Source organism: Microtus oregoni, unplaced genomic scaffold, assembly GCF_018167655.1.
Source record: "Microtus oregoni isolate MIOR12 unplaced genomic scaffold, Mior012 000048F_ref0000485, whole genome shotgun sequence".
Lineage (NCBI taxonomy): Eukaryota > Metazoa > Chordata > Mammalia > Rodentia > Cricetidae > Microtus > Microtus oregoni.
Window position 1 is genome coordinate 10,424,648 of NW_024543222.1, and position 24,629 is coordinate 10,449,276.

Genomic DNA, 24,629 nt, shown 5'->3' on the forward strand with positions numbered 1-24,629 from the left:
GTAGCCTGGCAGGACTGCAGTGGCCTTAATAACACACTATGCATCAATACACCTGCTCCCCACTTAGCCCAACATAGGGTGTTAACAGCGTTAGATAACTGAGTCCCCAAATCGATGGGGCGGGGCGGGGGAATCATAGAGCAAGGGAAGGGTTTTTATTAAAATTTACAACTGGCGACTCCTCCCAGTGGCGACCCTCCAGGCACACTCCCAAAGTAGGTTGTCTCGAGATTCTAACATCAGAAAGACATTCTCTAAACCACAACCAAGCAACAGACCGGTTGGTGAAATCTGCAGGGAAATGCAGAGAACACAGCCTTTGCGGCGGAGCAGTTCCCAAATTTTCCCCTAGAGGTGTGAGATGGAGTCCGGGAAACCAACTTTGCGCCCCCTCTGGCTCTGAACTGTCCCTAATCCTCAAACGCACGTTGTTCTCAGGAGAAACTCCTAACTCCAGGTTCCCGGGCAGCATCCATTTAGTTCATAGTGACCTTGGAGTCAGGGGGCTTGGAGAAGTGGGGATGCCGATCCCCTACAGAGGACTCCCGGGGGTGGGGGGGGGGGGAAGGTAGCCTTGCACCTGTGCCGGTGTCACCTCCCGCCTAGGCGGGTGCACGCGCACGGAGCAGAGGGGATGCTGACTCAGCCATGCTTTTCCCTTCCCTTTCGCGCAGCGCGGATGCTGGCTGCTGCGCCTGCAGCCTAGGCGGGGGGAAGGCAATGCACCCACAGCAGACGAGCGGCGGGCTCCTTGGGGCCCACTGCGGCACTCCCTCCCCATGCCCGGAAGGAGAACTGGCGGGGCGCGCGAGTTGACGAAATTTTGGGGGGAAGTGGTGGCTGGAGGAGGAACTCGGGAGCCCGCGCGTGCTCTGCTCACACCCAAACTGGAAGGAACCTGTTCAGTCCGGGACTAGCGATGCGCGGGACCAGCCCCGACGCGCGCCTCCCCTGCCCCCCCATCCTCCTCACTGGCTCCCCAGATCCTCAGGGCGCGGGCGGACCCGGGAACTGCGCTCGGAGAGGGGGTGCTGGGGCGCACTCGATCGCCCCGAGCTCGATCGCGCTCCCGCTTTCACGGCAGCCAAGTGCCGGGTTCCGATCGGGCCGGGAATCACACGGGCACGCGCGGATGAGGGGATGAGGGCGTCGGGCCAAGGACCCCAGAGGCGTCGGCGGGGATGGGCGACTCGCGCTGGCTACGCGGTTACCTTCCGTGACCCCCAGCCCCGGCAGCCGGCAGGCGGGGCGCGTGCCTTGCGCGGCCCCGATCCACGTGGGCCCGCGCGCGCGCACCAGGCCGGCCCCCTCCTTGCAGGCGCTCGGCGCTCCCAGCACATGGTCGGCGGCGGCGCGCCCCCGAGGCCGGCGGAGACCGGCTGCAGCCGGTATAGGATAAGAGATAGGCAGAGAGACGCGGGGCCGGGGCTCGGGCAGCGGCACGCACGACCCGGGAGGAGGCGACCGGGTTGGGGGGCGGGGGGAGGGTGTGGCCCGGTGGCCGAGGCTGGCGTGGGTTGAGGGCCAGGGTGCTCCAGGCTCCCCGGCCAGAGCCAACTTGATAGAGACTCGGGCCCACGCCCTAAGGGGTTAAACCTTTTCTCATGTTGCGGAGCGGTTTATAAGAAGGCTCGGGAGGCCCAGCCTCCGCCTTATTGGGAGCCTTTTGGGGTTTATTCTCTTCCCTTCTAACTTGGTGAGTTGGTTTTTTTTAATTATTTTACATGCTTAAAAGTTTGATTGTGGGGGTATGGGTTTTTGGGGGGTTTTTTGTTTTGTTTTAAATATATGTCTTGGGGCCTTTTTTTTTTTTAGGGTGGGGAGGAGGAGGAAAGCACTTAACATTTTAACATTTTGAAGAGGTTAATCCGAAAAATATTCTGACAGTTGGGAGTGCTGGGGGCCACCAGCGTGACGCGCTCTCGGGCAGTTGTGGGCAGCTGAGAGTTGAATGTCCATGACCCTAGACAGATGGGTTCTGGGAAATACCTTAAAGGGTGGCCTGGGCTTTGATCATCCCCAAACCGGGGTGAAAGGACCTAGGCTGTGAAGTGAAGAGAGTCCGGCAACCGTCTCAGATCGTCTGTGGGTTTTCCACATGAAGTTGCTCGCGCGTCACCAGAGCGAAATGTCAAAAGAGAGGTACCTTCCTTCCCCAAGCTCGCGCGCGCGCGCGCACAAGGCGGCCACTGAGGCAGCGCGAGGGAAAGAGAGACTCTGGGTCTCCATCCCCTATTACCCCACTCCCCAGGGCGATCCTTGGGGGAGACAGATTTCTCCTCAGAGCGTGGGTCCCACACCTTGACGGTCTGCACTGTCACCCACTGCCAGCCGGTCCCGCGCAACTTCCAAGGTTCGCGGGGCGACCAGCTGCAAGCGAAGTGTCTGAGCTGAGCGGCTCCAGGCGGGGAGAGAAAAAACGATTTTGTAGAGGAAATAGGTTAATTTCCTTTTTGGTTGTTTTCATTCCCTGCACCTCAGCAGACAAGTGATAGAAGTTTGCTAGGTGGCGTGTAAAATGTCATCAAACACGAGGGTGGGGGGAGGGTCGTAGAAAAAGCTCTCGGTTCCAACTGGGGAAACGCAATTACAACTTGTTAACCTGGTTCTGTTTGCACAGCTAGACGCTGTGCCAGCTCCTTTTGCGGAAGGAGGCTTTTACCTTTGGATTGAGATTTCAGCCTCCGTGGTCTGACTGTTTTTGAAAAACCGTACTGATGAGTGTCTTTACTGCAAGAAACTGCCAGATCCAGATCCTGTGCTGAGATCCCCCGTGTACCAGCGCTATTATGTGGCTCTAGGGGGTGGGGGTGGGGACACTGTCGAAACACCTTTTCTGGCAATGAAGGGAAGGGAGTCTAAGATAGAAACTGACAGTTCGTAAATAAACAATGCAGCCAAGTGGAAAAATGGTCTTAATGAGTACCACTAGCCCTGAGTTTTCCTTCTGTGGTTTCCAGAAACAGGACTTTTCCTCAGTGGAACTCCCAGGGAAGACACTTAAATTAGGGGCTTGGGTTTCAACTCAATGGGCTTGCAAAACGGATGAATTGGTTGTAGCCAGTGATTCATACAACGTGGCTGAGGCAGCTTACCAGGTTAGAGTTGGGTTTTGTTTTTTGTTTTGTTTTTTTGTTTTTTTTTAAATAGAGACTTAAAACGAACTTCCCCCACTCTTAGACTGGTCTGGACAACTGGGACTAGAGACAACTTGTCGGAAGCCATATCCTCCAGGCTACACCTTGGAGGAGATTCCCAGTGCTTTGGTTCTGCGGACTTCAGCAGCCATCTCGCTGCCTTCCAAGTCAGTCTTTTGAACTTCGACTGGCACTGACCCTAGGCTAACCCCAGAGGCTGTATGATAATCCAGTATTTGCCTTCATGCCAAATCTTTACAACAGCATATTAAAGTACAGTGAAAGTCCCAGGTAACATGTATCTCCAAGTCTTGTGGGATATCCATTTATTTAGTGCTCGCCTCCTCCACTCACCCCCTTCTGTGAGACAGAGTAGCCCCGAAATGGCCTGTGAAACTCACTTGTGTAAGTGAGCCTGGCTTCAAACTCATAGCTCACTTCCTGCCGCGGCTTCCTGAGCGCAGCGTCTAGAGGTCTATGAGCAAGGAACCGCGTTCCATTTTGTTCCTTTTGACTGGTTTTATTTTACATTCTCTCCTCTGTCCTTCTTGAAGGAGACAATGCGGGAACCAAAAGCCACTAGGAAATATATCATGGGACACTGGGGGTCTTGGGAAGAAGCCAGTCAGACTAGTGGAGCATTCCAGTCAGATAATACCAGAGACTGCTTTCACAGATGAAACTGTTTCCGCCGCGGAGTGAGGGCTTTCAGAAGAGAAACCTGCTAGGCTCCCCGTAGATGGTAACTCAGAGCCAGTCCGGGTCAAAGGCCATCTTTGAAATTGCCTCTCCTTAGGAGAAAAGATCCGGACTCAGACTCTAATTAGGTTCAGAATTCACGTGTTGTGAACCCTGAAAATCAAGAAGTGAGGTGGTCGCCCGGGATCGTCAGGTTGCTTAAGCAGCCTTGCCAGTTAGATCCCCACAAGGCCCTTCCCGCCACACCAACCGATAAACCAAAGGGGCAGGCCGTCTGCATTCTATTACTTAGAGAGGCTCTTGAGTGGTCAGAGTGAAGACTTAGGCTTCAGTTGCTTTGTGCTCAGTATGACAGTCTGTGGAGCTAGACAGCCTGCTGAACAAATGGCAGAGGAGGAGGAGAGCTGAAGAAACTGCTTATTCAGGAACCAGACACTTCCTCATCTTAGGTGTGCGTTGCTTTGGGGGTGTCCCAAGACTCTTACTGTGTTTAGTAAACTTTGACGGGGCCTGTTTTTGTTTCTGTTGGGTTTTAATAGTTATTGTTTTGTTTTGGGGGGGGCTGTTTATTTTTTTTAGGGGGGGAGAAGGTCAACAGTCCTGTAGCCCAGACTGAACTTTAATTTTTTTTGAGACAGTGTCTTGCTTTGTAACCAAGCCGGTAATCCTCCTGCCTCAGTCTTCTGAGTGGACCACAATACCCAGTATTTTAGCAAGCATATGTGATACACAAAATGTTATACAGGCAGCCGGTCTGGGGAGAGGAGCTGATTGCTTGCCTGCCTTGTGCAATCCCTGCCCCCTCCCCCATTGGTGTTGAAAGAGGGGCTCATTTCAACCCAAACCAGCTCAAACTTGCCTCATAGCCACAGGTAACCTTGAATTCCTGACACTCGTGCCGCCACCTCCCCACCTGTTAGGTAGCGTCTTAGGTATCACATGCCCGTGTCATCTCCCAGTAAGGCTTCCACTCTGTCATTAGGGCTACAGTGTGGTCTTAGCTCACATATAGTAGTAGGTCACAGGATGCTCCAGAATCATAAAGGAATAAACTTCGGAGTTAGTTTGGTGTGGTCATCTTACCTTTATGATGATCCCAGGAACAAGGAAGCAAGTTTTGTTCCCCTTAAACCTGGATTACTTGGGCATGGTTGGTCTCTAGTTTTAATTCCAGCACGTGAAAGGCTGATTCAGGAAGCTAGCTGGGGCTATATCATAGATGCAAGTGAAAGTTATATTTGGTTGTAACCAGAACAGAGAGGCATAGATGGAAAGCAGGATTTAAAAGACGCAAGTAAAGCCGGGCGGTGGTGGCGCACGCCTTTAATCCCAGCTCTCGGGAGGCAGAGGCAGGCGGATCTCTGAGTTCGAGGCCAGGCTTGTCTACAAGAGCTAGTTCCAGGACAGGCTTAAAAGCTAAATAAATAAATAAATAAATAAATAAATAAAAGCACAATCACCCAGCGGGGCTCAGAAAATAAACAGAAGCCAGAAGTCGACTGTCTTCTGGCAGCTGCCACAGATCAAATCTGATGTCCAGCTGCTTCACGCCCACTTGGGCAAGACCCTTCCAGGGTGCACGTTTTTCCTCTTAGCTCAGTTTCCTCGGGCCACCCACTAGGTTCAGCCTGAGAAGTCAGCTGACGACTAGAGTTAAAGGCTAAGTCAGACAGTGTTGGCTGGGTGATGCAGGGGCGTCTCCAGTCACTGCTGGCTTTGGTGGAGCACGCTTTTAATCCGAGCATTTAGGAGGCAGAGGCAGGCAGACCGCTATGAGTTCAAAGCCAGCCTGGTCTGTGTCCACATCAAGTTCTAGGACAGTCAGGGCTACATAGAGAGACCCCGTCTCATTAAACAACAACCAAGAGATTCCCCAGTTGCTTTTCCTTTGCCTGAAGAGTGTGGAGGAGGTGGGAATTGACTAGCTCAAATCACACAGTTGTGTGGCTAAGCAGTTGAAGACCTCTGTATATGGAGGTCAAGGACACTTTGGGGATGGTGAGGTGGCTGAGTGGGTAAAACTGACAACCTAAATTCAATCTCAGGAACCCAGCTGGTGGGAGGAGAGAGCCAACACCCACAAGCTGCTCTCTGACCTCCACATGTGAGCTATGGCATGAATACACCCCCACTCCTCCCAAACATACCTTTAAATAAATAAGTTAATATAATGTTTAAAAAAATTGAAGAGTGCTTTGTCAGGCTGGGGATGTAGCTTAGGTGTTAGACTGCTTGCCTGACATGCACGAAGCCTTAGGTCCCTGGTATCGCATAGACCAAGTGTCATGGCTGATGCCTACAATCCCAGCACTTAGGAAGTCTTGGAGGAACAGAAGGGTCAGAAGTTCAAGGTCATCCATAGCAGTTAAGAGACCAGCCTGAGCTAAGTGAGACCGTCAAAACAAAGGTGATTTGACAAAAATGCCTTCCTCACAATGAACATGGAAAGCACTTCCCTCCCTGCCCTTTAGTCTGCTGCTCTATTGGCTTGGACAGTCTGATTCTGGACTGTTTGGGCCAAAACCCTTTACCTCCCTGGACCTGTTTCCCTGTTTTGCCAATGAGGAAGAGAACAAGCTGACTTTGGGCTCCCTTGCAGCCTCAGCCTCCTGTAATTCTAATTTCGTTTGAAGGCTGTAGGTTGGTCCTCGCATCACCCAGCTTTTTAAACAGTAGTGTGAGCTGCTGCAAGAGGAACTTTGAGGTTGTCTGGACACAGCCTTCTGGTGATGGGGAACTCCAGTTCAGCAAACTACATTTGCGGTGGTGGCGCACGCCTTTAATCCCAGCACTCGGGAGGCAGAGGCAGGCGGATCTCTGTGAGTTTAAGGTCACCCTGTTCTACAGAGTGAGTTCCAGGACCAAACAGCCAGAGCTACATAGTGAGATCACCCATCTCAAAAAAGAGAAAGAAAGAAAAACTAGGTGTGAGTTGGTAGTCAAGACATAAAAATCAGATTTTGAGACCTTATAATCTAATTGAGCAAATAAATAAGACAAAGGCATGAAAGGAGATAATTCCCCATTATGTGTTCCTCCCCAATGAAGATCAGACCACCTTAGCTGAGTTTGCCATAGGAGGCCTGATGGAAAAGGAGAACCAGAATGAGCGGGACTGTGGAGGGTACCACGGCAGCCGTAGAGACTGTGCCTGCATCTTGAAGAAATGACGGCTAAAGGCAAGGTAGCGGGAAACAGCAAGAGCCACCAGAAGGAAAAAGGCTACTGAAGATAGGCTGGGCTCTGATTATGAGGCGCACAGAAAGCAAGGCTCCTTAGTAGGCTTTATCTTTCAGAAAGAGCAAAGCGATTGGCAAGCACACACACACACCTAGCAAGGCAATGTTAGCCTGGAGAAACCTGTAGACTTCACAAGGAGAAGGTCCAAGAGATGGATTAAATGACAGCCAAGGTCTTGACTTACCACCACTATGACCTCCCTTCACCATGGACGACCGCTGTCTCAAAGCCAACACTAGGAAGTGCTTGTTGGATGTGTGCGGTCTTCTGCCCCAGCTGCCCACCTTCAGGGGTGACTTTGGAAAGGCCGATGAAGGAGGAGTTTTGGAGAAACCTCCTTTGCTGGCGACTCCTATCATAGATGGAATACTTTCCATGCCCAGGACACTAATAGCTGCCCTGAAACGGCCCAGACTCCAATCTGGAGCTCTTTCCCAGCCCCTGCTGCCTTTTTGTTCATTCTCAGGCACGGTGGACAGCATGCAAAGACCTTTGCTGCAGTGAGCCTGAGCCTCCTAATATGGCCCATGTCCTGTTTCCCTCAGCCAAATACTAAACAGGACCAGAATTTGAGAACGTGAGGACATAGCTCCTTCAAATACCAGACTACCATGGGGGAAACATCACTAGGCCGACTGAGAATAAACTGGGTTTGATATGTCGCTGCTTTAGACTTGGGAACCAGGAGCCAATGAGGTGTTTGCTTTCCATTGTGCCGAGCCTGACTACTTGCCTTTCTTATCCCCAGGACCCACACTGTGGGAGGACAGAACTGAGCTCTGAAAGTTGTCCTCTGACTTCCCACACGCATGCATAGGCACATGGGCACACACACATATGCACAGAATTAATTTTGTGAGACAGGGTTTCTCTGTGTCACAGTCCTGGCTGTCCTGGAACTCACTTTGTAGACCAGGCTGGCCTCGAACGAACTCACAGAGATCCATCTGCCTCTGCCTCCGGAGTGCTGGGATTAAATGCGTGTGCCACCACCACCTGGCGTATAGTTTAATCTTATCACTCCATTGGCTCTAGAATCCCCAGAAGACACTTGTCTGTGAAGGATTAGGCTAATTGACTAGGAAGCCCCTCCTTAAATTGGGCGGGGCCCTCTCTTGAAGCAGCATAAAAGGGAGCACGGGTTGAGCCAAGAGAGCCATTGCTTTCTGCTTCGTGACTCTAGATGACCAACTCTCCAGCTCCTGATTTCCCCACCTTTGATGGATTGCATCCTTAGACTGTAGCCAAAAGAAACCCACTCTTCCTTAAATTGCCTTTATCAGGGTATTTTTGTCTCCACAATAACTTGACCCGTCTCCCTCCAGCGTTAAATTAGTGTTTTTAGCTGTGTTAAGACTCAGGACTGTTGCGAGGCGGTGGTGGCGCACGCCTTTAATCCCAGCACTCGGGAGGCAGAGGCAGGTGGATCTCTGGGAGTTCGAGGCCAGCCTGGTCTACAAGAGCTAGTTCCAGGACAGGCACCAAAGCTACAGAGTAACCCTGTCTTAAAAAAACAAAAAAACAAAACAAACAAACAAAAAGACTCAGGACTGTGTACTCCGTTGTTTGGAGAGAAAGCCATAACGAGATCAGAAGTAACTGAAGTTGACATGCCTCACAGGTCTGGAATGCCTCGTTTAGCCGATCTTAAGTGAACAAAATCTAAATTCAGAAAACGCTTAGGTTTTCACGGACAGAGAGTTGCCTTCTGTCCAGGAAGGTACGTCTACGTGGGACAACGAACAATAATCTGGATGCTGTTTGCCGAGGGGGAATTGGGAGCTAGAAGGGTTGGCTGGGTGACTTGAATGGTCAGTGCTACTAAGGAGAAATGTATAGGAAGTCACAAGCCACAAGGGCTTGTCTCATGGAAGGTATGGCCAATCCCCTCAGTGTTTGCTTCCTCTTTCTTTTCCTTCCTTCTTTCTTTCTTAGTTTTCTGTTTTTATTTTGTTTTTTTAAAACAGGGGTTTTTTTTGTGTGTAGCCCTGGCTCTCCATTTGTAAACCAGGCTGGTCTCAAACTACAGAGATCCACCTGCCTCTGCCTCCTGAGTGCTGGGTGTGTGCCACCATGCCTGGCTCCAGTTCATTCTTCATCTGATTTATATTCTTGGATATCAGCACCGATGCTTGGTCTGGTGGCATTCTGTGTCTTTCGAAGGGCCTTCAAATAATCTCGGCTCCTTGTCTCTGTTTATTGTTTCTCCCTTTTAATTATGACAGGCCTTATTTTCAAATTCTTTCTGGGCCCCATGTATAATTCAAAGATAGATAAAAAATTGCATAAGACTATACTAACTCTGCATGATTTAAATATTTATTAAATAGTTCTTACCAGTGATGTTTACTAAAGATGATTAGAATCAGATGGGTGTGGGGGCATGGACCTTTAATCCCAGCACTTGGAAGGTGGAGGCAAGATGATCAGAAGCGATCATCCTTGCAGTCACGAATTCAAATTCAAGGCCAGCTTGGTCTGCGTGAGACTCTGTCTCACAAGAGAGACTGAAGAGATGAAGAGGAGAGAGGAGAATGATCAACCCTCCAGGCTGGTCTGAATTCTTTCTCTCCTGTTTTAATTTCAGATCAAGAATGACTCAAAAGAATTCAAAGCTTTGTTCTGGAGCCAATGAGTATACCCAAGTGCCTGATGGAGGATGGGGCTGGGCAATAGCTGTTGCTTTCTTCTTCGTTGAAGTCTTTACCTATGGCATCATCAAGTCATTCGGTGTCTTCTTTAATGACTTAATGGACAGTTTCGATGAATCCAACAGCAAGATCTCATGGATAATATCGATATGCGTGTTTGTGTTAACATTTACAGGTGAGTACATGGATATGTGTGTTTGGGCCGGGCAGTGGCAGAGAATTAAAGAATCCCAGCACTCGGGAGACAGAGGCAGGTGGATCTCGGTGAGTTCGAGGCCAGCCTGGTCTACAAGAGTTAGTTCCAGAACAGGCTCCAAAGCTACACAGAGAAAACCTGTCTCGAAAAACCAAAAAAACAAAAAACTGAAAAAGAAAAGATATGTGTGTTTGGGTTAACGTTTACATACTAGTATATCTGTCAGCATGAGCTTAGCCTTCGCACCTGGCCCTTTTAATCTGCCCGCCTACCTGACAACAGTTGGTATATCTGTGGTGCAGTCTCTCATACGTCCTGTTGGACTGACCAGTCTCAGTTAAGGAATGCAGTTTTCAGAGGGTTGGGGACTGGCAAGAATTTGGAGACATTGAAGAAAAGACCATAGTTGCCAAAAGTAATGTCTTTAGTCTAGCACACACATTAGACATGTACAGTCTGCAGCTTGGGAGGTAGTTCACTGGGGGAATATAAGACCCTCGGTTCAATTCCCAGCACCATACAAAAAGAAAAGGAAGTAAGATATCTATAATGTGTATGGTGCTAGTAGTCGGTAGAGCACTTTGAAGACAGTAGTAAACCCCAGTCCTCCAAGGACATAGTTTCTGGCTAAGGAAGCAGCATCCAAAAGTCCCTAGGCACTGGCTTCATCAGCCCATGCACTGAAAATGGAGCCATACAGATTAGCATGGCCCCTGAGCAAGAGTAACATGCAGAGCCATGAAGCATCTCATTCTTTTTGATGATTAAGGGTGTTCTGCCTGCATGTATATCTGAGTACCATGGGCATGCCTGGGCCAAGAGGAGTCTAGAAGAGGATATAGGATTCCCTGGAACTGGAGTTACGGATAGTTTTGATTCACCGTGTCAGTGCTGGGGATTGAACCTGAGTCCTGTGGAAGGGCAGTCAGTGCTCTTAATTGATGAGCCACTTCTCCAGCCCCTCTCTGTTTTTAAAAAGAAACTCATCTGGGGCTGGAGAGGTGGCTCACAGGTTAAGAGAACTGGCTGCTTTTCAGGGGTCCTGAGTTCAATTTCCAGCAACTACATGGTGGCTCACAACCATCTATAATGGAATCGGATGCCCTCTTCTGACTAAAGTTGTAAATGCAGATAGAGCACTCAGACATAAGATAAATAAATATATCTTTAAAAACGCTCACTTAGCGTACTAAGGCTCTGGGCTCAGAGTGACTTCCCGAGGAAACAGTAGAAACATTTCACGGTGGACACAGGAAGAAGAGAGATGGGATGGGTAAGGGGTAGGCCATCAGCCCTCTGTCTTAGGGTTTTCACTCACAGACTCAGCCAACCAGGCTGAAAATGTTACACAGCTGTTGACCAGTACTAGGTCTGCCACGGTTAAGACAACCAAAAGTCTTCCTTGTTTCATTAGTCCACCCTACGCGTGCCGTAACAGGCGGTTACACGCCGTTACCTTGTATTGGAGTGTAAGGATCTGGAGATGTAAGCACACGGAGGACGTGCTTAGGTTATGTGCAGATACTATGTCTGCATAAGAAACCTGAACACCTGTGGATTTGGGTCTCCTTACAGGAGAGGGAGTCCCAGAAACATTCCCCATAAGAGTATAATTTTTGGTGTTTTTTTTTTTCTTTATTTTTGTGGTACTAGAAACTAAACCTCATGCATGCTAGGCAAGCATTCCACCCCCTAAGCTACAACCCCACTTGTAAAATTACAACTACTGTCCTGGAGACATGGAGTCCCATCACCTGACTCCCCAAAACCTGATCCATCACAGCATAATCCTCCCAAATCCAGCAGCATGAAGCAAGATGGGGGTGAGGGCTGGTGCCGCTCTTACACACTCGGTGTCGCTTGGATGGGCCTGATTTGAGTGTGCATGCTGACATCTGATGCTCATCCGTCTGTGAGAGCCAACACCAAGGCTTTCCTGAGAGGGCAGCGTGCCGAGGTCGCCTCAGGAAGGCAGCCAGGCTGCCCTTAGCGCTTCCCTGACTCAACACCTCTGCTGGGCAGCGTCGCCTGTGAGGTTACTGCTGAGGTTAGAACCACTCTCTGAATGCAGTTCATTTTAGCCATGAAACCTCCTAAAAGGATGCTCTCTCTCCTGTCGGTTTGTTTCTGAGAGAGGATCTCTCTATGTAGAAGTGGTTGTATCAGCCTCTGCCAACATAAGCTTGCAGGTGCTAGTGGCCAAGGTGATAAGAGTTTGATCTCTGAGACTCACGTGGTAGAAGCAGAGAAACAGCTCCCAAAAGTTGTCCTCCAGCTACCGCCGGTGCTCCCACGGACAACATACAGCACATGGTGTCCTACATACAACACACTCCCATACATACATACACACATACAATTTTAGGAGTTAAAAATATGTATGTTTACATTCTGAATCCTAACAGTGCAGAATTCCTTCCTTTCCCCTCCCATCCCTTCTGTCTAGTGTGTGCCTCTTTGACGCAACTCTCAGTGGTTCACATAGCTTACTGTCCCTCCTGCCAGCGTTAAATAGCACGTAAGGAGGAAAGAATTTGCTAGATTTCCGTGTCCCAGGGGATAGAGTGTATAGAAAGTCAAGCAAACTAAGATTCCTCAGTGTTCTGCCATCGTCTTTTAAGTGAACATGTCTGAGAATTGGCCTTATCCCCGTCCTGTATCAGTCAAAGGAACCTAAGAAGACTTCGACCACAGATGGGATTCTTTTAAAAGAATCCGAAGCAGAGATGATAGAAGATAAAAACAATTAGAGTGATCCCAAGGAAAGCCAGTATATGCTGGAGAACCAAAGAAAAATGCATACGTAACTTTGTCTTTCACAGGCAAGCCAAGACAGTTCACCTAAAAATGTCTTTTGTATACCCTACCCTCGTCGATGCTTTAATCTAAGGCTTTGCTCGTGCTAGGCAAGCACTCTACCCCTGAGCTCTACCCCAGCCCCTTGTTTTCCTCTTGTTAATTTGTTGTTAAGGTACTGGGGGATTGAACCTAGGAGCTGGCTGCTGCTAGCTACTGCTCTGCCTGTGAGAGCTGCATCCCACCCTCACCCCAACCAAGGGTAGCCTTGAACTTGCAATCCTCCTGTCTCAGCTGAGATTGCATTTTTGTACCAGGACCTGGCTCTCTGTGTTTTAAATTGGAGCGAATGTTGAAATAACCTCTGGCCTGACCCATAGCTGTTGCAGGAAACACACTAGGTTCTTACATCACCCCTTCAAGTCCACAGCTTGCAGGAAGGAATCGCAGCAAAGCCAGCACAGAAGCCCAAGTTCACAGGTCACTTTCTGTCCCTTTCCCCCTCTGCAGCACCGCTTTCCACAGTCCTGAGTAACTGCTTTGGACATCGGCTGGTGGTAATGGCAGGAGGGCTGCTCATCAGCACGGGAATGGTTGCGGCCTCCTTCTCCCAAAAGGTCTACCACATGTACATCTCCATCGGGGTCATCTCGGGTGAGTGTCTCTCTCCGTGCCTGGGAAGTTCTCTCTGCATGCTTCCCTTGAGGAAGGGAGGAAATTGAACCCGAATTGTATTTCTTCTTTTCCTTTGTTTTTCTTTCAAGTTAACTATGTCTGAGATCAGTGATTTTTGAGCCAGGTGATATGGGTCCCCGGTAAAAATACATTCTCGGGTTCCAAGCACCCAGAGCTTCATAAGGGAAAAACAGTACGCTGCACTTAGTCTTGGCGGTGTCTAAGAAGGCACTGATGGTGGGTGATATATATATGTATGTGTGTGTATGCCTAGTTTGCAAATTTTAAATTTTGTATGGAGCCCTGCACACATCAAAAGCCTATGCTGACCAGACAGGATGACACATGCTTATAATCTCAGCACTTGAGGGTGAGGCGCAGACAGGGAGAGCATGAGCATGAGGCCAGCCTGAGCTACATGTCTCAAAAGAATAAAGGAAAAAAGACATTTATTTCAAATACAAATATTACATAAAAACTACTATTGATAATTGATTCCACTGTGAATTATATAAATTTGGGGAGCTCTGGAGAACAGTTCTTGGTTCTTTTTTTTTTTTGGTTTTTTGAGACAGGGTTTCTCTGTAGCTTTGGAGCCTGTCCTGGAACTCGCTCTTGTAGACCAGGCTGACTTCAAACTCACAGAGATCCGCCTGCCTCTGCCTTCCGAGTGCCGGAATTAAAGGCTTGTTCCACCACCGCCCGGTCAGTTCTTAGTTCTTATATCTTAGTATCTCTAAATTACTGTTGCAGTATTTCTTTATTTATTTTTGAGGCAACCTCCTGTATCCCAGACTGGCCTCCAAGTGACTGTGCAGTAGCCAAAGGTAACCTTGAACTCCAGACCTTCCTGAGTGCTGGGGTTACAAGTGTGCATTAATTACTGTGCCCGCTTCTCTGGGTACTGGGGACTGAACCCAGGGCTTTGTGCATGCTAGGCAAGTACTAAACCAGCCGAGCTACACCCGCCGCCCTTCAGGGCTGAGATGAAATCCATTGTCTTTGCCGTCGTTTTCTGTAGGATGAATGGGCTGGCTCCCGGAACTCGTACAAAGCTTCTGTATGCTAGCCAGCCCTCCAGGCTCAGACCATGGATGGTCCTCACTGGCCCTTTTGGTTGTCGCCCACAGGTTTGGGATACTGCTTTAGCTTCCTCCCAACTGTCACCATCCTGTCACAGTACTTTGACAAAAGGCGTTCAGTGGTCACTGCTGTGGCATCCACAGGAGAATGCTTTGCTGTGTTTGCTTTTGCACCAGGTGAGTGGCAGTGGCTCATGAGCGAGGAACCAGGTAAGCCACTCTGGCGCTATTGCTGTGCGAACAAGTTCCCACCATGTGGGTGACTCTCCCTCTGCATAAGGAGCTGTCACTGCGCTCCCCTCAGAGCGCTGTTAGGATCTCCTCCTCCTCCCCTATTTTAGGAATTCACACCGCGTTAATCTTAGTCCACGTTTTACATAAACGGGGACATAATCAGTGGTAAGGCTTTCTCGAAACACGAAACGATAATCCCTATGTTATTTAGTAATTTGGACTGTTTATATTATCATCATCCCCTTTCCAAAAGAGCTACATTCGCTGTAGATTTAAATCATTCCAACAAAAATCAGTTTTCTTGTGTTCCCACAAATAATCTCGCAGCCAACACTTTATCCCTGGTTTATCTCTGCCAACTTAATGTTAATACAGGAAATACAAGGAAAGTGACGTAGTGGATAGGTAGCCTTCCACACCCAGATTCCTTTCTTTCCCTCCTGCCTTCCCCAGTTCCCTGCCCTGCCCTGTCCTTGCTGAGGATCAAATTCAGGACCTTTAGCAGACCAGGCAAGTGCTGGACCACTTTAGCAGGCCAGGCATGCCCTCGACCACTTTAGCAGGCTAGGTGAACGTTCTACCACTGAACTGCTGCATCCTGACCCAATGCTCTTTTTTGAATGCATCGGGATTAGGAGCGGAATATTATCATATCTGAAACTTTTCATGTGATTCACACATGAAATAGATATGGTTCACGCATATATATCTTTATATATGTAGACATACATATATAACATGTACACAGACAGACAGAGAAATCATGTTAGTTGTTGAATTTAGGTGAAGGGTGTTTCTATTTCCTAAAAGAATAGAGCAATGCCAAGAGACGACATCAGTGGCCTGCGAGCCCCCGAGGGTGGAAAAGCATATTATTCAGTAGTACTGAGCACTACTCCTGGCATCTGGTTCATACTTAAGAAATGTTCCATGGGGACCTGGACCGATGGCTCGGTGGTTAAGGGTACTCACTGCTCTTACAGAAGACCCAGGTTCAATTCCCAGCACCCACAAACCCACGTGGTGGCTCACAACCACCTGTAACTCCATTCCTGGGGGATCTGGTGTCCTCTTCCAGCTTCTGAGGGTACTGCATGCATGCGGTACACATTCCGGCAGACAGTCTCACACACAGAAAATACAAATAAAATCTCAAAAAAGGGGGTTCTATTTGTTTTGTTGCTTGTTTTTTCACAGTTTCACTGTGGTGATGGAGATGCATGCCCTTCTTGACCATCTCCCTCACGGCCGCTTCTGGTCAGCAGCCTCCGCCCTGCCCTGGGTTCACAGTGAGAGAGACGAGCACCATGTGGCTAAGGACATGATCGGGGAGAAACTGGAGCACTGTGTCCCTAAATGCTAGGATAAGAGAGAAAGTCTGTCTTTTGAGTTAGGGTCCACAGTGGAGGTCTGCAGGCATCTGTAGAAAGGGTGGACAGCACCAGGAAACAGTGAGAAAGCCCAGGGTGTCAGGGCAGCTGTGCTTAGGAGTTTGGTGTCCAAAAAAGGGACAGCCAAAAGGAAATGTTAGCTTTTTTTCTTCCTTTTTGAGACTGGGTTTCTCTGTGTAGCTTTGGAGCCTGTCGTGGAACTTGATCTGTACACCAGGCTAGCCTCGAACTCAGATCCGCCTTCCTCTGCCTCTTGAGTGCTGGCATTAAAGGCATGCGCAACCACCGCCCAGCTAGGAAATGTCACGTTTTTTGAGTTAGAACTCAGAAAAGCAGGCAAGCTTCCCGGTGAGGGTCTTGGCAATTGCCTCTTATTTTATTTTTTATTTACTTCATTGCTACAAAGATGGAGAGAGAGCATAGGATGTTTAGTGACACAGTTCCGAGTCAGATAAATCATGCTTACCAAAGGTCAGCTAGAAATTTTTAAAAAAATACTTAATTTTTGTGGTACCTGAGGGGTAGCACCCAGGGGCCCCTGCATGCGAGTGCCTACCACTAAGATATAATATGCTCAGTCCTGGGGATATGTTCAGCTTTGGGGACCGTGTGTGTGTGTGTGTGTGTGTGTGTGTGTGTGAACTGCTCAATTCTGCTGTCTCAGCACAGAGCAGCCACTATGTGAACGTGCAAACATGGTTCAATTCCAGCCCAGTTTTATTAACAAAAACAGACAGTGGCTGAGATTTGGCCTGTGGGCTATTGTTTGTTGAGCCTTAATGTGGGCTGCAGGCATAAGCCTCCTTCTTAGGCATCCGCCTGAAAATCCCAAAGCTTTGAAAAACTAGGCTGACAGTTCTTATAACATGAAAATAATGAGTGTGCACATTTTCTTACTGTCATAAAATGCACCAGAACTCAGAATAAAGGGTAATCTACAGAGCTGGGGCAATGTCTCCATGAAGCGCAAGCGTAAGACCCTAAGTCTGCATCCCCTGCAGCTGTATGGTGGCACATGCCTGTGTTCCCAGCAACAGGGAGATAGAGGCTGAGGGATCCTGGGATCAACTGCTCTTGCTGAATTCCAGATTCAATAAGAGAGTCTGTCTCCAAGAGTAAAGAGGCGAGGACTATAGCTCAGTGGTAGAAAAGCCTTAAACGTAATCCCTATCACTGTATTAAAAAAAAAAAAAAAAAAAAGACAGCAATCAAGAAAGACAGCCAGCAACCCAGCATTGGCCTCTGACCTCCACACTGCAAGCACATACTTGTCACTCACCCCCACCCAAACTATAGTCTAGAATGACTACATTCACCCTACCTTTGAGCAAAATTTATTATTAAATTTTTACCCATATTTCTTCCGGGAATTGCTTGCTGGATCTGGGAGTCTGTTATTGACCTTGGCTTTTCCTTTCTTTTGCTTCTGTCTCCTCAAGCCATCACAGCTCTGAAGGAGCATATTGGCTGGCGATACAGCCTCCTCTTCGTGGGCCTGCTGCAGCTGAACATCGTGGTCTGCGGCGCCTTGCTAAGACCAATCATTATCAAAGGACCAGGGTCACCGAAAACAATCGCTCACGAACCCCGGAGGGAAGTGCAATATATGCTCGAAAATGAGAAAACGAGAACCTCAATAGACTCGATCGACTCAGGAGTAGAACTAACTACCTCACCGAAAAACGTGCCTAGTCAAGCTCCCACGGAGCAGGAAGCCAGGGCCGAACAGCAGCAGACCCTGGTGGCTGTCCCCAAGCACAACCAGAAGAAAGCCCCGCTGTTAGACTTTTCCATTCTGAAAGAGAAAAGCTTCATCTGTTACGCGCTGTTTGGCCTCTTCGCCACGCTGGGCTTCTTTGCCCCTTCGCTGTACATCATCCCTCTGGGTATCAGTCTAGGCATTGAACGCGACCGCGCCGCGTTTCTACTCTCTACCATGGCCATTGCGGAAGTGTTCGGAAGGATCGGGGCCGGGTTTGTCCTCAACCGAGAGCCCATCCGGAAGATCTACATTGAGCTCATCTGCGTCATTCTACTGACCGTGTCTCTTTTCGCCTTCACGTTTGCCACTGAATTCTGGGGTCTCATGCTGTGTAGTGTGTTTTTTGGCATCATGGTTGGGACCATCGGAGGGACCCACATCCCACTGTTGGCCGAGGATGATGTCGTTGGCATTGAGAAGATGTCCTCCGCGGCGGGAGTCTATGTCTTCATCCAGAGCGTTTCGGGGCTGGCAGGACCACCCTTGGCAGGTAATGAAATTGCTTTTTCCTTATTTACTTGTGGGTGTGCGTGAGCCAGAGTATGCCTGTGCCGTCGTGTCCATGTGCAGGTCAGAGGACGACTTGGGGGCAGTTGGTCCTTTTCCACCTGTGGGTCTGGGGATTGAGCTCAGGTTGTCAGACTTGGCAGCAAGCACCTTTTACCCACTGAGCCATCATGATGGCCCCTGCCAGGTACTTTAAGAACACAGAATGCAAGCCTGTCTTTAATATTCCTCGTTGTGCTGACTTGCTTCATGGGACCGATTGTAAAGTCTACTTTCATTTTTAAACTTGAGTTAAATTTTAGTTTTCCCAGATTAGAGCTCACAATAGTTAACCTTCTTGGTTTTAAAAAGAAAGAAACAAAAAAGCCTTAGAATTTAAGGCAGTGGTCATTTTTATTTTATGCATGTTGGTGTTGCCTGAATACATGTATGTGTACTGTGTGCATACAGTGCCTCTGGAGGCATAAGAGGGCACTCTATGCCCTGGGACTGAAATTACAGTCACAAGCTACCATGTGGGCTGGGGATTGAACCCAGGTCCTCTGGAAGAGCAGCCAGTACTCTGACCCTCTGAGCCATCTATCTGGCCTCCTAGATAATATCTTTCTTAAGAAGAGAAAAAGAGCTGCGCGCGGTGGTGGACACCTATAATTCCAGTACTCGGGAGGCTGAGGCAAGACAGTCACAAGCTTGAGGTCAGGCTGGGCTACATAGTGAGTTCTAGGTCCCCCAGGTTGTACAGAGAGACCTTGCCGGGAAAAAAAGTGAGAATGATTCACAGTGGTCCTGTAGTTCCATTAACCCAAAAGTCAGACAGCAATAAGGTCATAACCTGCATGATTTCCTTCGAGAAGGTACCATGACAGGAAACACATGAGAGGCTTGGGTTCGCAGACACCAGTGATGATCTTGACTGAAGTCGCTGGTTCCCCTATGACCACTGCTGTGACTCTGAAGCCAGGCTTGAACAACATAGTGGATTTCAGGGCAGTTTGGGCTACGTGTGAGCCCTTGCTCAATAAATAAATAAAATAATAAGACTACGGTAGTAGGTAGATCATGCTAGGAGAAGAAGGAGTTTTTGGATTGGATAGAAGCTCAAGTGAGAGGCTAGGCGTGGCCGTGATGTCACTAACGGTGCCAACGCTTTCTTCTAGGCCTACTGGTCGACCAGAGCAAGATCTACAGCAGGGCCTTCTACTCCTGCGCAGCAGGCATGTCCGCGGCTGCTGTGTGCCTTGCCCTGGTGAGACCTTGTAAAAAGGGTCTGTGTCAGCATCCTCATTCAGGGGACAGCCAAACAGACAGTCATCACAGGAAGACGTTACAGGACATTCCAGAAGACTTTCTCGAAATGGATCTTGGGAAATGCGAGCACAGGGTTCATATGAAAATGGATCCAGTGTGACACATTTTCATGTCACAGCTTCTATGTTGCCTGGGAAAAGAGCCCGTGGGGCAGGCGCCGACCACTGGAGCCCACCTTCAAATTCCAGAAAGGGAATGCATGTGTGAGCAGCAGTACCAACATCTTTCCCAAGTCCCTTTTGCTTGCTCTTTAAGCCAAAACCAAAACAACCAAACACTTCCATACAGGAACCCAGCCCTATTCAGTAGCAATACACAGATACGTGGAAGGATGCTGGTTCACATCCCAACACCAAAACTATGCCATGAATTAATTGGCAAACTGGTGTTAAACGTGTTCATGTGTGTAAACTACTATTTTATAAAGCGACATCCAGCCCAAGTCATGGAAATGAATTGGCCATTCCAAAAAGAAAAAACAATCTTGAATCATTAAATACGTTGCTAATTTTCAGAAATACAAACAAATTATTTTTTAAACAATTTGAAAAATTCTACTAAAGTTTAAATTGATAAACTATGGCTTCTGAGTTTCCTAAATACTGCATGGAAAGAAAGCAACGCTTAAAAACTAAGCATTTGATTAATATGCAAAAAATTAAAAACATATAACAACTTGAATTTCAAAGATTACTACTTCTCTTTATGACCAGCCATCACCACAAGTATTTCCATAGAAATGTTAAATTGCATTCATGTTTCCTATTGTTTTTCATAATTCAAGAAATAAGTGACTGTAGTGTCTTTAATTTAAATCGATATTTATTATTAAGTTATTCTAGGTTGAGTAGAATGATCAAAAGAAGGGCCGGTGAGATGGCTCAGTGGGTGAAGGTACTTGCAACCAAGATTTATGACCTGAATTCAATCCACATGGTAGAAAGAGAGTACCAACTTCGAATTGTCCTCTGACCCCCACACACCTGCTGTGACATACATGGACCCACACATATATACACACAAAACAATTTAAGCATAAAAAAATCTAATAATCAAAATGAATAAAAGGTTTTTTTTTCCTTTTGGTTTTACGAGACAGGGTTTCTGGAACTCGCTTTGTGGACCAGGCTGGCCTCGAACTCACAGAGATCCGCCTGCCTCTGCCTCCCGAGTGCTGGGACTAAAGGGGTGTGCCGCCACCACCTAGCTTACATGATTTTTTTTTTAACCTCCCTTTTGCAGCTCTTTAGAGGCTTCAGAGAGCTTTTCTTGTCTCATGACATCAATCTCCTGACAGCCCAAGCTGTAGTGATTCTTCAGCATTGTGAAAGGCAATGTGTGCTATTTAAGGGCGGGGGAGCTAATGGATGGCAAATCGCCTCCGTTTTTAAATGATCACCTAAGAATACTTGAGGATCTTCTTTGGTCAGAATTATAGTTCAATGAATTGTTAGAACATTTCCAGTGGTTTTCTTTGTCATCGTCGTTCAATCTTTAACTGTTGAAGCATTTCTTGGTTTCATTTGCAGTCGGAGAAATGTTTCCGTGACTATCACGAGTTGCAAGTTGCAATTTACATCTTCCATAGAACTTGATTGTCCTACATTGCCATGGGTACCAGGTACCCGGTCACTGCTGTTGGCAAGTTCCACTACATGTGTGTATCGTGTTCTGCATTCTAGCAGTTCTCTGTAAAGGGGGCAGGGCGAGGATGAGAGGGGGCTGCCTCCTTGCCTGGTTGACGGCATCTCCCCAACTGGGTGGCTGGTGCTTTGCTGCTCAATATTTCCTCATCTTTACTGTTCAAGAGACAACTCAGGGGGAACATAGAACAAGCCTAGTTGGGTTACAGGTACACACAAGCTTGAATCTTTCTCTGCACTAAGATGAGAGTGACGTAGTTCGTCACCACCGGCTACCTTTTATACAGCATCTTATCAGCCATAGAAATAGGACAATCTGTAAAACTTTGGGGAGGGTGAGTGACTTGACAAAGTGTCTGTCCAAAAAAAAGCGGACACACCTTACACAAGGTGGATGTAGCAAAGTTCTGTGGGGCCGCCCGGAGAAGCGCTTCAGCCTTGTGGGCAGTTTCGCAGACGTCCGTGACTTCAGCACTTTACGACCTATTTTGTACTACGAATGTTCGATACAATTTAATATTTATACCTGATTTCTGAGGGACCTACTCTTAAGTTTATTCTGTTTACTGCATGAGACAAGAAAATGGATGCCAATTTCAGGATGTCAGCAATCGGTGTAAATGTTGGGAAGGGAAAAGAAAAAAGAAAAACACAGATCGCTGATCCGTTCTGTGTGAGTCACATTCCGGTACTTCTAGATTTACAATAAATTTATGGCTTTTTATTTAAAGAGTCTGATGTTCTTCTGTGCTTTTTAATGATTTCAGAAACTGCAAAGTCTTTGAGCTTCTCCAGGACACACAAGTCATGGGTAATGCAATCTTCCTTTTTTTTTTCTTTCATCCATAGTCAAGACACAGAGAAAAATGCCCAGAAACTTTTTAAAATATAATTTCCTTAATTCTTTAAAAAATTCATACAGAATATTTTAATTTATTTTTATTATATGTTCATTGGGTGTTTTGCCTGCATGTATGTCTGTGTGGTATGAGGGTGTCAGACCCCTGGAACTGGAGATACAGATAGGTGTGAGCTGCCGTGTGGGTGCTGGGAATTGAACCTGGATCCTTTGGAAGAACAATGTTCCTAACTGCTGAGCCACCTCTCCAGACCCCATACAGTATATTTTTGAGCACAGTCAACCCTCATTCCTCTTCCCAACTCCTCCCAAATTCACCCCCATTTCCCTCCCACCCCTACTTCGTATTGTCGGGTTATTTTGTTTGTTTGTTTGTTTTATAACCCATGGAGTCCAGTTTGTGTAGTTTGGTTCTGAAGCAAGATGGACCTACCACAGCCCACACCATTAAAGGAAACGGAACTTTCCCTTCCCCAGAAGCTATCAATAGCTCCTTAGCTTAGGTGGGGGCTCATGAGCCCCGCCCCATCGGTGCTGGAATGTTGTCTGGCTCGATCTTGGGTAGGCAGCCATAGCCCCTGTTCGTTCACAAACACAGCGGGCGTGGTGTCAGAAGACAATGGTTTTGCTCTGGTTCTCCCTGACTTCTGGTTCTTAACAATCTTTTCACCTCCACTTCCAAGATCGTCCCTGAGTCTTAGTGGGTGGTGGTGCACAGATGCCCATTTGTGCCTTAGCACTCCACTGTGCACTTAGCACTACAGCTCACTAACGCTCCGTTCACTTGGTTTCACAGGCTGATCACAGACTTCACATTCAGCCTCCATGTACACTATGCTCAGCTTTTTTTTTTCTTTTTTCTCCCCCGCCCCCCATTTGTTTTTTTTTTTTGTTTTTTTTTTTTTTGTTTTTTTTTTTTTTGAGATGAGATCTCTCTACACAGCCCTGGCTGTCCTGGAACTCTAGCCCTGAAGATCAGACTGGCAGCAAACTCACAGAGATCTACCTAGCTCTGACTCTGGCTCTGCAGTGCTGGGATTAAAGGTGTGTGTAAGAGGTTGCTTGTTTGTTTCCTGGCCACCCAGCAGCTAAGACCCGAAATAATCACACAGAAACCATATTATTTAAATCACTGCTTGACCCATTAGCTCTAGCTTTTTATTGGCTGACTCTTACATCTGAATTTAACCCATTTCTAGTAATCTGTGTATCGCCATGTGGCTGTGGCTTACAGGGTAAATTCCGGCATCTGTCTCCAGCCTTCTTTCTCTCAGCATTCAGTTTAGTTTTCCCCACCTAGCTAAGTTCTGCCCTGCTATAGGTCCAAAGCAGTTTCTTTATTCATTAATGATAATCACAGCACACAGAGAGAAATCCCATATCACCTCCCCTTTTCTGTTTAAATAAAAAAGGAAGGTTTTAACTTTAACATAGTAAAACTACATATAACAAAACAGGTATCAAGCAAGAATTACAGTTATAATATGTATATCCACTTTATCTTTTATTATAACTAGGGAAAACTATAACTATAAATTCTTCAACTCCATCAAGGACTCCAGAAGTATATAATATTACCTAAATAAACAGGAAGTGCATTGTAAGAAACTTCCAAAGCTCTGGAAATGACAGACATATCTCTTTGCCTGGATAGTCACCCAAAGTTCTGTATTGTTGGGGCATTAATCTTCAGCCCACAGGCCCATAGTGTCTGGCAGACTTCCATGAAGCAGGGAATTTTAAAGACAGTTCTGCCTATACTGGCAGTTTGTCAGTCACTTTCTTCTGTGTCTGGCAGTCTCTTTCATGAAGCAGGAACCCTGAAGGACCTTCTCACCTTTAGGCAAGTTCAGCAGTCATTTCTCTGTGGGTCCTGTATGTCCAGTTCACATAGCATACCATCAAGCAGTCCAGGCAAGAGCAGTTTCTTGCCCAAATGGCTAACCAACTCCATCAGGAGCCTCTTTGATGCCCATCTTCCTCTTGAAGTAATTGGAGCTGCTGCCGGAGACAGACTCTGAAACTTTACCCGGTAAACCACAGCCACGTGGCAATACACAGATTACTAGAAATGGGTTAGATTCAGATGTAAGAGTTAGCCAATAACCTTTAATCCCAGCACTCAGGAGGCAGAGGCAGGCGGATCTCTGTGAGTTCGAGACCAGCCTGGTCTACAAGAGCTAGTTCCAGGACAGGCTCCAAAGCCACAGAGAAACCCTGTCTCGAGGGCTGGAGAGATGGTTCAGCGGTTAAGAGCATTGCCTGCTCTTCCAAAGGTCCTGAGTTCAATTCCCAGCAACCACATGGTGGCTCACAACCATCTGTAATGAGATCTGGTGCCCTCTTCTGACCTGCAGGCATACATGCAGACAGGATACTGAGAATACTATACACATAATAACTAAAAAATTCTTTAAAAGAAACCCTGTCTCGAAAAACCAAAAAAAAA

At 47.6% G+C, this 24,629-nt stretch overlaps 2 protein-coding genes and 1 pseudogene across 6 annotated transcripts in view; 2 read left to right on the forward strand and 1 right to left on the reverse strand.

The window, feature by feature from the left end:
• Arsg (arylsulfatase G) overlaps positions 1–24,629 on the reverse strand; it is a 127,212-nt gene that overhangs the window by 92,892 nt on the left and 9,691 nt on the right. Inside the window, exon 1 of one of the 3 annotated variants that reach the window (XM_041635650.1) lies at positions 1,212–1,277. The exons of the other annotated variants lie outside the window; for them this stretch is intronic. The gene's annotated coding sequence lies outside the window, so the exon portion shown is untranslated. Of the gene's footprint in view, positions 1–1,211; positions 1,278–24,629 lie in introns of those variants that run through there. 3 annotated transcript variants of the gene reach the window in all.
• Slc16a6 (solute carrier family 16 member 6) lies at positions 1,141–22,054 on the forward strand. Of its 3 annotated transcripts, none has more exons than XM_041635648.1 (6): positions 1,141–1,388; positions 9,664–9,902; positions 13,230–13,373; positions 14,525–14,653; positions 17,541–18,353; positions 19,528–22,054. In XM_041635648.1, exons 1-6 carry the CDS (start codon positions 1,141–1,143, stop codon positions 19,776–19,778), a joined length of 1,824 nt encoding a protein of 607 aa, XP_041491582.1. In that variant the 3' UTR covers positions 19,779–22,054. The 3 variants fall into 3 exon arrangements, with proteins under 3 accessions (XP_041491582.1, XP_041491581.1, XP_041491580.1); XM_041635647.1 differs by lacking the exon at positions 1,141–1,388 and adding an exon at positions 1,502–1,696; XM_041635646.1 differs by lacking the exon at positions 1,141–1,388 and adding an exon at positions 1,834–2,142.
• On the forward strand, positions 10,584–10,681 carry LOC121436361 (annotated as a pseudogene).